Below are 17,436 nucleotides of genomic sequence, written 5' to 3'. Positions count from 1 at the left end.
CTTTACCTGTACTCACATACGCCTTTATGTTGATAACACACATCACTCTGCACCGTCCCCTGTCTGACTTAGTAGGAAACATAAAATACTCCCATCTCATATCCATCTCTTCCATCTCTTCCTTCTGACCTGGCAACCCCTCAGACCTTTCCCCCTTTTCATCAGCTTGCCGGCACTCACAGCCTCTAACACCTCCATTAAATATGGCAGGTCAATTTGATCAGGCAGCAGTATGGACAATCCTGGTCTACATCTGGTCCTGATAAAACCACAGGGCACAAATGCCCCTGAGGCTCTGTTCATAGGCTTATTAGTGGCACTTCTTGTGGGGGTAATCAAACACAGGTGCTCACAAGCAGCACTGGAGGACTCCCCAGGGACCCCATTTACACTACTGAGGGACTCTGGGTTAGATGGCGGGGTGCTTGCTAATAAAGATACACCGTGGAGTGCTGAGACAGGAAGGGTGAGGAACACAGAGAGCAGGAAGGAGAATTTCTCCTTGCTGTGGCAGTGCATGTTCAGAGTTGTGACATGCTAAATAGACTGAGATGAGTATTTAAACACTTTGTGAAGTATGCTTTCTTACTAAGATTTAGGTGAGGGCATACACAGTTTCATGTCTAAGTTAAAGATGTGAAGTTACAGCCAACAACTGGTGGATTAACTTTACATAGAAGAGGAAACAGAAGGAAACGGCTAACTTGGCTTATTCAAAGATAAGAAAATATTTGCTATTAAACACTTCTTAAGAGGATTTAAAAAGCTGTTGTTTCTTGTTGGTATAGCCAGAATAAAACAAAACAAAAGAGGGCAAACAGCACATTGAGATTTTGCAAACTTGCAGGCTTGAACTATTTCTTCAGACAAAGCAAGGTGAGTTAGCTTACAGCTTTTGTTATGAGCTGAGCTAATCGGCTAAAGCTTGATGCTCCTGTATCTCGATCGAAGAGATTGTCTTTTGATTTGACTCAAGAGAGCAAACAAGTCTATTTCACCTCCTCTATCACAACATGTATGTGCAATACAATGTGTTTGAACAAGGAGTAAACCATCTGTCAAAGTCGGCCATTCTACAGCGTGAGATCAATCTGACAAATGGTAATGCACCTCTCAATGTCAAGTCTGACTCAAGGGGAAATACTAATTTTAACTGTGTGTGCTGTAAGTGGTCTGACTCTAAATCAAGCTGTTAAAGGCCGATAAAGGCAGCCGGGAGGCAGCAGTATAGGAGAGGAGAGAAAGACATATCTGTCTTCCTTTATACCTGCAGGAGGACAGAGAACATATTGTTAAGCAGACCATATGGTTTATCCAGCAAACTCTGGCACATTGCGTCAGTATAATGGGTCGTATCTGCTAAGTTGAAAAATAGCACAGAGCTACTGGTTTTACACCGTGCTGTCTCATTTAAGCTCTTTCTGCGCTCCTTTTGAATGACACATGGACAAACTGACTGACTGACAGCCGCTGCACAGTGCCAGACACTGAATGCTTTCTCAGGCTGAGCATCCAGATAAAGCCTCAGCTCACATCACTTATGTGTCACTCACGGTTTCATAGGCTAGATACACAAACACGGCTTAGTGAGAGACTGGCCGTCTAGATTCCCTTAAGTTCACGCTGAGGCTGCTGGAGGAGGTCAGACAGGGTCATAGCATGACCAGGTGTTAGGCCTGGTTTATACTTCTGTGTTGACACTATGAAGCAGTGGCTGACGCGGGCGTGAGCACTACATGCCGATGCGTCGATGTGTCTGCGTAGCTCTGCAGTACTCTGCTAAAAAACTTGAGGGCAGTGTGGTCTCTATGATAGTTGGGTCGCCTGTTTCCTGTCCCGCTACGTTTTCTGCTTGCTTTTTCAAAGCGATTCTGAATATATTATGTTAATTTAGGGCTGACACATGTTGCCGTTTATCATACATGATATAACGTGGAAGAAAAGAGAGGAGATGTCGGAGAAGATTAAATACACAGCAGATGGACCGTGATTCTGGAAGTGCTGTGAATGCAGGAAATATAATGCTGTCCATCTGACCAATCACAGGGCTTGCAGTCTGTGTCTATTCGACGCATAGTTACATTTTGGAAGAGGTGCATGTTATGGCCCTGTCACACCTTGACGATTTAGCCAGCGTTAGCCGGCGTATAAAAATTTGGCAGGATATAGGTAAGTTTTGTATAAGTTAAGAGCACGCTGAAGCATGCTGGTATACGTCGTAGTACGGCGAGTAAGACATATGTAGCGTATGGATCATACGCCCTGCATATGCCTGCCACAAGTTGTAGGTAAGTTATGCGATCGTTGACACACGTTCACACACGTAGAGCTCAGTGTCTGTGTGTGTGTGAGTGTGAGAAGCCTTGGAGCCCTCACTCAGTGAAACAGAAGCTGAAGCCAGCATGTTGGAGTCTGCTGGTGTTCAACCATAAAACTGCTGTTATTGAATTCAATGAAGTTCAAAATGTGACGTTTTTGAAAGCGCAGTCAATAAGTGTAACTTCTTGTAAAGAGCAGAGGCTGTGTTCCTGCTGGTTTCACTCCTCTGACACTCCACAGCTCATCATGTTCTTACAAAGAGAGACTGTAGAGTTTCTAATGACACAGAAGTTTTTTAATCACCAATGCAAGTGCATCTTATTTCAAAACGTTGTACATTGTCGTTAACGAGCGGCAGCATTTTTATACACTTTGTCAGCGTTATTACAGTGCTGCGTGCTTTGCATAGGTGGACTATAGTTGGGCATAAGTTATGAATATGCTTTGTATACGCCCCAAATAAAAAAAAACATTGATAATTCAGCATATGTCAGCATTTTAGAGGCATCTTGATACGTCAGGAAAACCCTGGCTAAATCGGCATGGTGTGGCAGGGCCTTTAGTTATGTGCATAGGCCTCTGCGTAGGTAAGGGGGCTACGCAGACCCACGGCGTAGGCTGTGGCGTTAATCCTGTGCAGAAATATAAACCAGGCTTTAGAGTGTGGTCTACATGAACAACCAAAGCAAACAAATTATTCACAAGTTTGTTGACATTTGTCCTCCCCACAAAGCTGTGCAAGATAAAGCTGAGGAAAAAGGGTGATTCACATCCACTCCATTAACTTTGTCCTTTTTAAAAAGGCACTCCGAGTCTGTCACATCACACCAAGCTGCTGTGTCCTAAACAGGCGTCGTAGTAAACAGAAACACAGATTAACATAACAAGACAATCAAGGAAAGCATTCCAGTGTGAAGGTGAGGAGACGTTCTATTAGGAAACAACAAATAAGCAGCACATGAAGCACTCATCCCTATAAACTTGGATGAATTCAATCAATTTACATTTTACAAGGCCATTACAGGCACCAGTTTAATTGTGTGGGGATGCACTGTTATGAGTCTCAGCAAGGTCGCCATAGCAATGAGTATGAGGTCACCATGGCAATGAGCTGTATATCTCATCACTAATTATATGCACCACAAAGGGAAAAGTATGTGGTGCTTAGGGCTTTAATGGAACTCATTTCCTGACACTGGCAATTGCTGACTGATGGTTTTGTGACTTATGCCAAACGAGTGACTTAAATGTAAATGAAAAACGAATGCTTCGTCATGAGAACATATTTGCTGACTCACCTCTGCGAGCTGCAACCGGCTGAATGTGCTGCTGGGCGGCATCGTCAGCTTGAAGTTCTTCTTGGGTGCCACCCAGGTCTCCATGGTCTCCAGCTTGCTCGTGGCCAGGTTGGTGGCGTGATGCTTGACCAGGTAGCCTTGAAACTGGTCCGACTGGAAGTAGAGATGCACAGACACCGGGTGGCCCATGGGGAAGTACCTGGCAGAGCGTGGAGAGAGCGAGGATCTATTAGTAAACCTGATACCTAATGATTTATCTGCTGTGCAGCTGTACTCAGACCAACAGTGTAAGAGGAGGAGGGAATCTAGATTCATGTAACGTCTACAACGAGCCAGCCTTGGGCGTGCTAATGTGTCTGCATGCTAATGTATGCTCACAGTGGAGATTAGTGGGCCGTCAATGCGCTCTGTGTAACATTGTGGACATTAATTCAATGACCTTTAACAAAAAACCAATTGGTCAAAGACATGTGCCGACCATGCTGATAATTCCCATTCAACATTGCTTGTTGTTTGCAATTCCAGTGCTGGGGTAACGTGTTTATATACTCACAGCATCTTTACAATCCTTCTCAACTATTAAACATATGTAATGGGTTTTGTGACCATTTATAAGCCAAAGAAAGATCAGGAACTTCTGAAGAAACAAATTATAACCTTTGCTGAGCTAATTATTGCTCTATAAAGTGCTTCAGCGTGTGCTCTGATTCTTAAGTGGAAGGAATGGTTAAAGAAGTCATGTGACAGATGAGACCACAGCCTCAAGAAATTACAGAACATCCATGGGCTGTATTGGCAGCAGATTCAGATTAGTCAGAGTTCTGGAGACACACAGACAATCCGAACATGTTACAAGTCTCCTGAACAAAGTTGCACTGGGTCATCCAGTCAGCTGCAGCCTAATAAAGGTCCTGCCCCTCTGATTAGTCTGTTGTTTGTTGGTGTGTTGATTCATACTAGACAGAGGGGGGCCCTGGGGGCAGCCAGCCCGAGTGACTTCTGGAAAAACAAAAAAGGAGCCAGGGTGGGCGCTGCTGTAGAATGCTCCACAGCTGCTCTCTGCACACTGACTCTGACTCCTTTGCGCCAAGATTTCTCATCCTTCGTCTCTTCTGCTTCCTTGAGTTCGTCTTTATTCCACACACACAGACTGACACACACACAAACGTACACACACACAACGCCCCTCCTTGCTCCTCAGTGCCCAGGGCCTCATCAGTATTCCACTAAAGGGCCAGGAGTCAGCCTGTCCCGGTAAATGCTACCCTGACAAGCAGAACAGCAAATATTTACACCCACATGGATAGCAGTGCACACTCCCTCATCTCCTGCTCCCTTTGCCGTGCTTTCTCCCTTTATCTTCCCCTCTGTATTCCCATCTGCCTTTCCCTCCCCTCTTCTCTCCTCACCCCTTTATTCCTACTTTTTCATCCTGATTTCAATCCCCATCCCTGCATACTCACATCCCCCCTTCCCCTGACCAGTCTTTCCCAAAAGAGAGGCGGCTGCCAGTGTGGGAGGCGGTTAGAAGGGCTTGGGGCGTAGCCGGCACAGAAGCTCCATTCAGGCTTTTTACTCCACAGTTTCTCTGAGCGAGTCACAGCGTGCTTCCTAAAGAACCAAATCCCTCTCTGTGGTCTTTTTCTTGCCTGTGCTACACTCTCAAAGTGAGGCCGACCCATCCATCTGTTGGTAGCACATCTGAACTCTACATGCATGCAAAATATGCGGCCACACACGCACCATATGTGGCCTCACTTCAGACTTCAGACCAGGACTCAAAAGAGACACAAGTTGACAGAAAGAAGACTCATCTGTAACGATTTGAGTTTGGAATTTAAATACGGATGCATTTTAATTACCTGGTTTGATGATTACATGTCCGGTATATCTAACTACACCACACTCTACCAGAGTGTAGCAGGATAAATAAAAAAAACAAGGCTTGTTTTCTGTTAAGCTGGATCTGAACACTGCTTCACTGCAGCTGTGACTCATTGTAACACATTATTTATGTATGAATTCCCTGATATCTTTGCTCACATACTTCATTTAACAGAACCACTCCTACACATTAAAGATTATTCAAAATTCCCTTTCCCCCAACTATTACACCAAGAATGATGAGAAACAGTGCATTATTCATGACTTCCATCCCGTAATACCGCAGTGATTAATTTATGACAGAGCACGTCACAGACCAGACAGGCCCAGTACAGATGTCTGACAGTGTGTTAAATTATGACATTCTATTAAGCCTCTGATGTTGTAGACTACAATATTATTTGACGGCACTAATACAAAACATAACACAGATATGTTGGGTTAGCTCCAGTTTGGGCCTTCACGTGTAACCATAAGCCTGACACATGTTAGGGGTGTTAGAAAACCTACGAGGTTGTTTAACTTCACTGTCTGCTGCTCTGACAGTCTCATCCTCAAAGAGAGAGGAACCTCAAACACACTTCAAACCGTATGAATCAAAAAAGGTCTGTCTCTTAGAAGGAAGAACAGATTTATAGCCGGCTTCTCAAGATGCGTTTGTTTTTCCCTGACATATGTCCTTGTTCTTTTTATGAAAATCCAGTCGTAATGTATTATTCTCAACACATTTAGGTTTAGACCCTGAGAGGACATGACTTTTAGAGCAACCTTTATGTGGATAAAAAAAGAGGCCAGACTTCTCCACAATAAAACATCTTCATTGTTGGGTAGCTGACTGAATTTTTCTTTTTCATATGCTCAAAAGAGACTTTGAGGATTCTGGTGATGCACTAACAACCTCTCAAGTTGTCCCTGAGTTACTGTTTCTTTTCAGAATATCAGGCACTCGATTGTGTGAAGAGATTCAATAACTCTTATTGAGTCAGATTCAATCTTTATCTTTTACCTCCTTCTGTCATTCTCAGCAGAAATATAAGTTTCAGGACACTAAAAGAAAAGGCATTTATTATACGGTGGTTACCATTATCTGCTTTCTGCGGAGCTATTAGTCATTTCAGTAAGCTTTCCAAATACCACCTAAATCATCCTTTTTATTACGAGCACGCCTTCTCATCTGTGTTCAGTTAGCTCCATTACAGTAAAATGCAATGAAAGAATCTGGACTCAGCTTTAAAAAAACACCATTAAATCAGCTTTACAAGGGTCCAGGCACAGACTTCATCCTGACTCACTGTTTGCGTATGTGGGCTTTAGACTGGACCCAGAAGGCCCAAAGGGCTTAATGCAACTCAAACACATAAGTTGACATTTCAATCTGTGTAAATTTGATTAAAGTCTATGTACACATAAAAACTAACACATACAGTGAAAGTCATTTTTGTTCCTATGTTAACCGGAAGCAAGACATACCTGCATAGAGTCGCACAATTCCCTCTTGAGCCACCAGCATAAACATTGCAGTTCAATCCAATTCAATTAATTTGTCCAACACATAAAAGCACAATGTACAGACAATGCAATGAAACCTAAGCTGCCCTGATTTGAATGAACTGTGGTGCCTTTCTGTGAGCTAGGAAAGCAAACAAGACCATCAGTGCCACGATCTAAAATTTCTATTTAGCTTAATGCCTGTAACCCTTGCCGTGTTGTCGGCACCATAATACGAGACTCACAGCATGCTGAAGAAACTGCCTTTTAAAATTTGCACAGCCAGTATTTACATTGACTGACACATAAAAGAGGTTTACATTTTTCGGACAACACTTCTACATACGGGACAAACACAAAAAGAGGAAAGAGCTACCACTTTGAGTGCAGATTTAGCCAAATGGTTAAATCGTGCGCCATATAGCAGACGGCTATATGGGGCCCCCTTCCTGCATGTCATTCCTCCACTTTATCTCCTGGTTTCCAGCTCTATCCACTGTCCTCTCACCTCTAATAAAGGTGTAAACCCCCCCCAAAAAATATAACTTAAATAATAAATATTATAAAAATAAAAGAGAGCTACTATTTGTCCACAGGGGGCGCCAAAGTTGACACAAGTTGAAACTTCCTCCACACACAAAAAATTTCCAGCAGTGCTCTCTTTTTCCTGCAGTTTGACCTTTGACCTCTCAGCTTTCTACAAGTGCTTTAAAATGTAAATGTTTGGGACGGAGCTCTGCTTGTTTGCCTTAAGGAGAGGCTTTTCTCATAGGCTCATTTCCTGGCATTAACAGCAACTTGGAGGCCCACACCCTATTTTTCATGCTAATGCATGAAACACCTAAACACATACACATGGATGTTTACTGTATGTCAGCACCTTTTGCTTTGGCTGCCACTGCTCTCCTCGCAGCACATAAGTAGGAACAGCTCTAACCAATAGATGGTTTTGAGGTTTGACAGATGGAAACATGCTTCCTTTCTCTGCTCGGCTTCACCCACAAGATCTTAAGGAGAACACCCACAATGCAGCAGGGTGTGGGGAGGGCTGGCACTGGACGCCCTGTTATAATGGAGCCCTGCTAATAAGGGGTAAACCAACTCAGCTGACACATGGGGTCAGTTCTGTGTTGCCTAACAGACTTCCTTTAATAAACCTGGTGAAACTGCACAAATCCCTTTACCAGATGATCTTTCAAACTTTCTAGAAAAGAAGAATCTGAGGTGTCAGCTTTGATAACAACCAGCACAAAAATACAGCATTGGATCACAGTGGGTCTCCATGTGTCCTTAAAACAACTGCTTTGTTCCATGCCGTGCTATAATAATTTCTCTTATCCTGCCTCATGTGGAGCAAAAGTCTTCGTAATGTTTGTTCATTAAAAGAAACGTAGAGATGTCAACTTTAATGCTTGCTTCTGATGTCGTGTTTGTTTGCTTTATCGTTTGTGTTCGAGGTAAGGTGCTTTTGATGAGTTGCATGGGGCTTTCTGTCAGACATACACTAATTAGCAGCTTACACCTCTGCTTTCTGTTGTGCATCAGCATATTTTACTTGTCACTGTTTCTAAAATCACTTTGCGTCTCGCTGTGCAATTAAACTAAAGGAAAGCTGACCTGAAATGCACCGACACCAGATGTTACTGAAAACATATGTTGTTGAAAACCCATACTGAATACATGAAGCTGAAATGTTCCATTTTGTCATTAAATATGAAACCCTAAAGTGGTTTTCCCCTTTTTATTTTAACCACTTGTGTTAACAGCACTGAAATCATACATAATACACTGGCCTGAAGGGACAGCTTTCAATGCCATGACCCATATAACCTCATTATAGCTGAGATAAAGTGACTGAGTGTCGTATCATGTTACACAACAAATAGCGCTAAGCCAGAGTCCCCAGGTGCTGATTAGAACCCTTCATTGTTATACCCTTTCATTGGTGAGACCATGCATGCACAGAGATACAAAAGCTTTCTACATAGGTCGTGGTTTCTCATGCTAACTTAGGCGGGGCTAGCTTTAGACACAAACATAAGTGCACCTGTGGATGTAGGTGCAGGCGTGTCATGCGTTGATGATGTGAATAAGTATTTGCATAGGTGAAAGTGCATGTGTTTACAAACTAACCTGCAGCTGTGATCCTTTGGGTTTCCCTGCAGCGAGGCGGCAGCTCGGGCCAGGCCCAGCCGTGAGAAAGAGTGGAAGTAGGTGAGTTGCGTGTCTGACAAAGTGGCCACGCCATCTGGCTCGTCGTACACGTTCTCCCAGTACGAGTTCAGGCTCTGCATTCCCTGGGGAAACGGTCCAAACAGATAGCCATCCAGCTGGTTGACTATCTCCTGGTTCACACTGGCTTCAAACTTCCTGGCGAAGAAGGTGGGCCGCACTGTTTGCTGCAAAGGGAAAAGGAGGGGAGGAAGAAATGGAGGAGGGGGTGCAGAGAGGGATAAGACAAAGGGAAAAAGGAGAAGATTATGAAGTGGTTGTGTGCCAGGAGGGCAGGGGAACAAATGAGATGTGTTAGATGTGTTTAGGGTGGCGTGTGAAAAGAGAGAAGAAAGAGGAGGTAGAGGTGGTTCATGGGAGCACATATTTCCATATGTGTCTATAAAAGAATTCTCTTCCACATTAAAGCAAAATGACTCCTCTGTCTCTCTTATAGACTGAATAAAAGAACTGGAAGTAGTAACGTCACCCATTAAACAAGCTTCACTTTAAGAAACGAAGAATTCTTTTTTTCATCCACTCCGCCGTCTCTCTTTTATTGATATGCAGAATAAGAAGTCTAAATACATTGGATCTTGTGTTCTTTGCAACAGTGGTTTCCCATGTGGGAGTGGGATTGAAGGGTTATAGGGTTATTGAGAGAACACTCCTTTTATGAAGCATTGCACTCCCCGTCATACTCTAAAAAACAATACATTTAAATAACAGAAGTAGAGATACTGTCTTTTAATTTTGCACATTCCTCTTGTGGAATAAAAAGGCAAAAGTGAGTTACTTTGCAAGACTTCCGTAAACAAACTTTGAAGTGCAAACTTGAGGACAAGAGCAATTCTTGGACACAAAGACAAACTTTTCACTGTCATTTAAAAATGTGAACCTGTGAAGTCTTCAAAGTAAATATGACTTATTTACGATTAACAAGCTAAAATCATGGCAACAACAACTCTTTGTGGTTTCCATGAGCTCCACACCACAAATTCCAGTCAGCATTAAAACTCTCATTATTATAATCAAATTAACAAGGAAATAACCTATGATACCCTGCAGATAGAAAGACATGATAATTACCCACAGATCATAATCAGAGATCTTGAAAAAGTAGCTTACACCTCAGCGAACTGATTGTTAAAAGGAATTTGGGTGCACTGCTGACGCTGCGAGTCACTCTAAGCGTTTCAGTCTGACAGCTTGATATAAGGAATCACAGTCAAGGTTCTTAACTGAGTGTGATAGGGAGTGTATTTGGAGCCATAAACCATGCGGTATTGATTCTGGGATCTCTTCAGATGAAATTGGTAGGGGATTTTTGTGATGGAGACTGCATTTCCCATGAGCACCATCCCCAACTGTCACAGAGATGTAGCTCCTGCCAAAGTCTGCATGTGTTGTGAAATCAAATAAAGGGAATAAAGAGCTTCTCTTTTTTCTTTGTACAGGACAACTTTTTACAGGATGCAGAGTGATGATGTAATGTACTGATTTGTAGCTACGTAAAATTATTAATTGTAACGTACAAACAAAAGAACAAAACTCTGATTAATTACTCTTTGTTAGCTTACAAAAGGTGATCAGATGTTTCGCTTTAACGCTACCCGTCACAGCCGCAGTGAGATGATGTCTGCTCCAGTGTCCCAGTAAACGTCCAAATGACATGAACATGTTTTGTTGAGGCGTGGGTGGCCTAGCGGTCTAAACACGCCCCATATACAGTGGCTAAAGTCCTCGTCGCATAGGTCGCTGGTTCAACTCCCGGCCTTGACCATTCCCTGCATGTCTTCCCCCACTCTCTGCTACCCACAATATCTGTCTCTCTTCAGCTATCCTATCCAGTAAATGCAAAAATGCTGGGCGCCATTGGTCTAGCGGTCTAAACGCACGCCCCATATACAGAGGCTATAGCCCTCGTGGCAGAGTTCCCAGGTTCGATTCCAGCCTCGACCATTTACTGAATGTCCTTCCCCCTCTCTACTCCCCATATTTCCTATCTCTCTTCGGCTGTCCTGTCCATTAAAATCGAAAATCCCCCGCCCAATATATACAGTATGTATATAAAAATAAAAAAAAAAAAAAAAAAGCCCCCCCCCCCCTTTACTTAAAAAGACAGAAAAAAGATCTGTCCTCACAGCAGTGAAGCATTCACACTCCAGCATAAACATTAAATCCTGCTCATAGCCATTTTACACTGCAAAGCCCTGCTTGTTAAGTTTCTCTGTCTAACACAATACCTAAAAAGGAAACATACATGTTTTTGCTAACCCTGCTCCAGTATCAGCCATGACTACGAGAATTATGTCAAACAGAAACTATCCAGAGAAAATAATCTCCTCTCGCCTGATAACTTACTTCTCACTGCCAAACTTCACCAGCAGAGTTCTAAACATAGACACTCCCGAGTGAGAGCTGAATATTGACTACATTTCATGAAACATCCGACCCAAACACAGGCACTAAAATTCAGCATAAAGAATCTCATCGCTGATAATCTCATTTCACTCTGAAGGACTTGAAGAGGCATCAGTGTAAGGGTGATACTATGCCAAAATCAGTTCAAAGCTTCTCACAGGGAACTTCCAAGTAGTACTGTCCTTTTCCCTGTTTCCTGTATTATGCATTAATTCTTCATCTCCTCATCAACTGGTCTTTGTATTCCTCCTTCGTCTGGCCTCCTCCGCTCCACCCATGTCTTTTCTCACCCTCTCTGTCCCTGCCGCTCTTTTGCTCATGTGGTTGATAGTGCATCATGAAGACTGCCACCTCCGCAGCTTGGCTTTCACACAAAGACATCTTTTCAGTCCCAGACACACAACTATTTACTGCTAGTCACCCAGCTATGAACACCTTGGTGCTACCTGCCAAAAAAAGAGAGAGCTAATGAGGCTGTGGTACACTGTGGCTTCTTCTCATGCAGGAGAGGTAACTGTGGGATCCTGCTGTGGCTTCACAGGGCACTAAATGATGCTTTAATCCTCAATGGTTGGCAAAAGATATATACATATAAGATCAATAGAGGTATTTTCTGTTAATTTCATATGAACTCAGGTGTTGTAGGTTATGAAGGGTCAAGTTCAAGTTTCAACCTGTCACAGAGTGTCTTCCTGCAGACTTCCACAAAGAAAAGCAGCTCATTCTGGAACACATTAATAACCAATTATGCCCCGAGACAAAAGCCACACCACACTTCCTCTCCAGAATAACCCCTCCTCCTGTTGGTGACTTCAAATTCACTCTGCGGAAACTTGACAGTTGTACCTTGAATTATTTCTCTCATCTGCAAACCAAAGTGGAGCCTACTTTTCCCGTCTGTATCTTCTCCAAAGCACAGGTTCAAAGGGAAACTGAGATTGTGTGCTCAAAGGGATATTAAGTCCTATTAATACCAAGTCCTGGCTGGCTTCTGGAAAGGCTGCCATGTTCCCAGGGTTGGACTTAACTGATACCACAGTGCCAACATGACCCAGCGGCAGTGCCAAGGACCTGTGGTAATGTGCTGGCACTGAGCAGTCAGAGACTGAGGCGAGACAGCCGGCAGACGGGCCTGGCTACGGGAGGAGTGAGGTCAGCGGGAAGGCTGTGACTGGTATGAGAAGGACAGGGGGGCTGAAGTGAGTCACGGCTCTCAAAGGAAATGACTTGAAGTGATATTAACTGTGGCAGAACGTTCTCACTTTGTAGTGCAGCTTTTACTTTTTAGGAGCACATTAAAAGTCAAACTGCGATACCGACTTTCTCTGGGGTCCTCGAGTCGCTGCCACTCATTCTCTTGATTCAGTTTCATTTTGAAGGGCTAACTAACCCTCCTTTTCCCCTCTTACTCAAGGCAAAGAGGATATAATTACCATTATTTCCACCCCCCTTTCAGGGTCACACTAATCGAGACGTAATTTTGCACATATTGATTGTGAAAGCTGAAGGAACACGCTGAACGCTGGGGATCAGAGGAGGGACAGTGAGGGCAGAGGATATTAACACTGCTGATAATTATATAACGTACTGGGATGTGTGACAGGATGCTTTTATGTCTGCAAGTGTTTTAGATTCTGAAGTTTATAACTTATCTCTGACAGACATCTGCTTGAGTTTAGAGATTTTTATCTGGATCAAACTGCTTAAAGGACATTTTGCTATTTTAAAATAAGTTAAAATATAGTTTAACATTTCTTACAAACTCAATCAACAGTATCTGTTTTATGCATTATTCTTTCAACACAGCCTCTCAGAGAAGAGCAAATTGCGTTTTATATTGTATCTGACAAAAACCCTTTGAGCTCTTGAAGACTAAACTACCTCTCTTTTATTTCTGAGGAGATAACATACAGTAAACACCAGGCATTGATTTTGTTTTTGATTTTGTGCATCTTTTTTCTTCTTCATCTGTCCGTCACACCAGGTAATCAGAAGTTCTGCACCAGTTTCACCATTTGTACCTCGCGTACCTACTGGCTATTCTCTCAGCCCTTGTGAGGTTTTCTTTTTATTCATTTTAAACAAATTTCCCCACAGTTTAATCCCCACCTCTTTGTCCAGAAGCGACTTGTTGTTAATTTCCTCGTGAGATCAGAATGAGCAGATGTAGGCTGGCTTCCTGTATCTTTTAGAATAGATTTCAAGATAATTTTATTGTTTTTTAAATCTCTTATTGGTCTTGCACCTTCTTATTTATCAGATTTGCTTTTATCATTGTGAGAGCCCTCAGGTCTTCGGGTAGTGGACTTTTAATTGTACCAAAATTTAGAATAAAGACTCATGGTGAGGCAGCTTTTTATCATCACGGCGCAGGCCTGTGGAACACCCTACCTGAAGATTTGAGGGCTGCACAGAGCATCAACATTTTTAAAGGCAAACTCAAGACCGACCTTTTTAGTCTCGCTTTTAACTGAGTTTTATTCTTCTAACAGTTTTATTTCACCTTGCTTTATTTATTTATTTTAAGTATAGCATGTTAATTTCTTTGAACGGTTTAATATTTAGTGTTTTATTATCTTAGAAATGTATTTCATTTTGGTGAGTTTAATTTCCTGTGTTGAGTTTTAACATCTTATGTTTCCTCCAGTGTTTCATTATTAAAATATCATGACAGTGTTTTCTCAGTTTGTTCAGCAACTTCTTTTTTATTTTTCATTTATTTATTTTATTCTTATTGTTATTATTATTGTAATAGTTGTTGCATATATTGTGTTCTTAACTTTAGGATTATGGGGTGGGTTTGGAGTCGGGTCTGGGGTTGGGATTAGGGTGGGGGGTCTTTTTATTTTATTTATATATATATATATATATATATATATATATATATATATATATATATATATATATATATATATATACACACATAAATATCTTTATTTTTTAAATGTATTCTATTTTAAGTTGTTTTTATGTAAAGCACTTTGTGTTACAATGTCATTGTATGAAAAGCACTTCATAAATAAAGTCTAATTTATTGATTGATTGATGTAGGGAAATACATGTATTTATTTGTAATCTTAGCATCAATGCGATCACTTCCGTTATCACTTTAGATCTCTCTTGCTCATACTTTCAAAATAACTTTAAGTTCAAAGCTTTGGAGTCTTTACAGCTCTATCTAAGAGCCTCTCTTATCATTCACATGTCATGAGTTATCTGATCTGCATACTGTGAATGAACTTCAAACACAGATGAAACACACATTCATTATGCATTTTACTAAATGTTGATATTATAACTTGAGATGAAGGCTAATGCCTCCTTTCACTTTTATTGGCAGCTGCTGTCTAATCATCCTTAGTTAGAAGCTTTGCCTGCAGCTCTTTCTGTGTGATGTCTTTCTTGCCAGCAGCCAGACTTTTTAAGACGTATTTCAACCTGTGCCATTAGCTGGAATTACAAAAAAGAGCAACACACTTCTTTGATGACATTTTCACTATCACTCTAACAAACTCCTGATATAAATTAGACAAAAGTTCAGGAATAAACTTTATATGATGTATGATGAGACGTTTTTCTCCCACACTGCCTCACTTTGCCCTAGAGGAACCCTTTGTGTCCACTGCATTTCATTGATAGAGTTGTTTAGAGCACCTGCAGAGAGCCTTGACCTGCTGCTGCCACTCGCTCTGCTTTTGGCCAATAGATGATAAAAGGTTGCAACGGAAAGAGATTTTCTCCACATTACTGTTCTGCGGGTGTTGTTACCTGGAAGCGGTGGAAGTCTGCAGGTTTGAAGTCATTGGGGGAGCATCCGCACCAATCCACAATGTGCTTGTACTGGCACTTACAGCCCAGTTTACGGTTCCAGTTGGTAATGCGCAGGTTGTTATCCACCATGCTCTCACAGTAGGCGCTGTTCTCCAGCACTGTGTGGAAGAATGACTGAAGAACAGAAATGGAGAAAGGGAGGCAGAGGGAGAGGAAAGAAGCAGAGAGACAAAATTAGAAAATTGTATACCTCTTATTTTTTACACCATTCAATTTGCGGAGAGGAAATAGAGTAGCAGCAGAGAATGGAGATTCACAGAAGCTCATGATAAAAATCCAATTTCCCCACAGAGATCACTCAGTTCTCATCCAATCCTTGTACACAGACTGAAACTCATCCTCCGCATTTTCCAACAGAGAGAAAGAAACAAGTGTCTACTTTTTCTATATATGATGGAGTGTTACTACAAATCAGTGCATATGTGCCAGTCAAAGGTTAGGAAACACCAAAGCATGTTGAAGTGATGTGTGTCTTTGAGTTACCTCAGCAGGCAGCAGCGTGTAGGCGTAGAAACGCTTCATGTTGGTGACCAGATCGTCCTTGGAGTTGATGACATATTCCACGAACATACGATTGAGGAGGAACCAGTCAGACCCTCCGTCCACTGAGATGCCTTCTGGGATTTTACGGTCACCCAGCCTCCACATGTGTGTGTCGCACTCAAAGAACAGACGGTCCAGGCCTTGCTTGCGTATGAACCTGGTAAGTGTGCAGAAATATAAATATTCATTAGAGTGAATATAATGAAGACGAAGAACTCATACATAAAACTGTTTGGGCTGTCTCATTGCTGGTGTAGAAAAATGACTTAGGCGGAAACCAGACATAAAAATTAAGATACATGCTTACTTATTATTACTTTTTATGATCTTGTGTTGTATTGAGACAGATTTGTGCAAATTTGTTATATATAACTAGATTTATTTTACAGTTTCTGATGGTACATTTTTTGTTAAATTTGCTAAATAAAACAGCAAAAATAAGCAAAAAAACACAACTGAAAATGTGTTCAAGTCAGTCCACACACAAAGTACAGCTGACTAAAGGTATTACAGCTTAATTAATAATAATAATAATAATAATAATAATGATAATAATAATAATAATAATAATAATAATAATAATAACAATGACAATAATAATAACAATGACAATAATAATAACAATAATAATAATAATAATTGTAAACCCTACTGTCTTTGGCTATATATTTCATTTTCATTCAAACAATTCGTCTTCTATTCTTGGCCTGAAATAACTGGACAAATGTGTTGTTCACACTTGTAACTACACACTTTTATCATCACCAAGAAGAGTGACACCCATCAAGGCTGGTGTTACCCGTGTTGACGCATCAAATGAAGGGAGTCAAATCCAGGTCACTCAGGTCAGTCTGCTCCCTCCACAAAGTCAAAGTTGTTTCATTGACCTTGTTGCTCACATGCAGATGATGTTCTGAGAATGCACTCATGCATTCTTATTGATTTCAGTTCTTTCAGACATCCACACAGACACATGTAGTGGTGGGTCTGTGGGTTGTTTTTTGTTGTTGATACTGAATTAAAGGAAGAAGAAAATACAGCCTCTCTCTTTCAACACACAGCACTAAATAAAATACCGTGACTACAAACACAAAAGGGTACCGCTGAGTCAGGCTGACTCATGCATCCAAGCTGGATGGTTTTTTTCATTTCACATGTTTGAGGGTATTTTTGCCCACAGTGGCGGCCCATGATTGGTTTGTCAGCGGGTGGTGATGAAGCAGGAAGTAGAGGGTGGCACAGGAGGCTGGTGGCTGCAGAAAGGAGCCCTAAATGCTGCAGCGACCTCGCCAGCTCACCCCACCAAGAAGGTTAATTAATAAAGCCACAGATGGGAGCTAATTGTAATTTGATTCAGTGACCAAGCTGCTGCTGCTGCTAGGAGTATGCTGTGTGTGCACATAGGTGATGCTGTGAGTGAGTAATGGAGTGTCGTGTG

The 17,436-nt window shown here is 41.8% G+C and overlaps 1 protein-coding gene across 1 annotated transcript in view; it reads right to left on the bottom strand.

The window, feature by feature from the left end:
* The window catches only part of LOC117815234 (xylosyltransferase 1-like), an 87,140-nt gene that overhangs the window by 11,904 nt on the left and 57,800 nt on the right, over positions 1 to 17,436 (bottom strand). The window contains 4 exon segments of the mRNA XM_034686824.1: positions 3,618 to 3,816; positions 9,123 to 9,388; positions 15,393 to 15,569; positions 15,939 to 16,155. Of these exon segments, the coding sequence (XP_034542715.1) occupies positions 3,618 to 3,816; positions 9,123 to 9,388; positions 15,393 to 15,569; positions 15,939 to 16,155 (859 nt within the window).

The sequence above is a fragment of the Notolabrus celidotus genome, chromosome 7 (genome assembly GCF_009762535.1).
Source record: "Notolabrus celidotus isolate fNotCel1 chromosome 7, fNotCel1.pri, whole genome shotgun sequence".
In the NCBI taxonomy this organism is placed as follows: Eukaryota; Metazoa; Chordata; class Actinopteri; order Labriformes; family Labridae; genus Notolabrus; species Notolabrus celidotus.
Note: the sequence above shows the minus strand (reverse complement) of the source record. Positions and strands in the feature narration are given on the sequence as shown.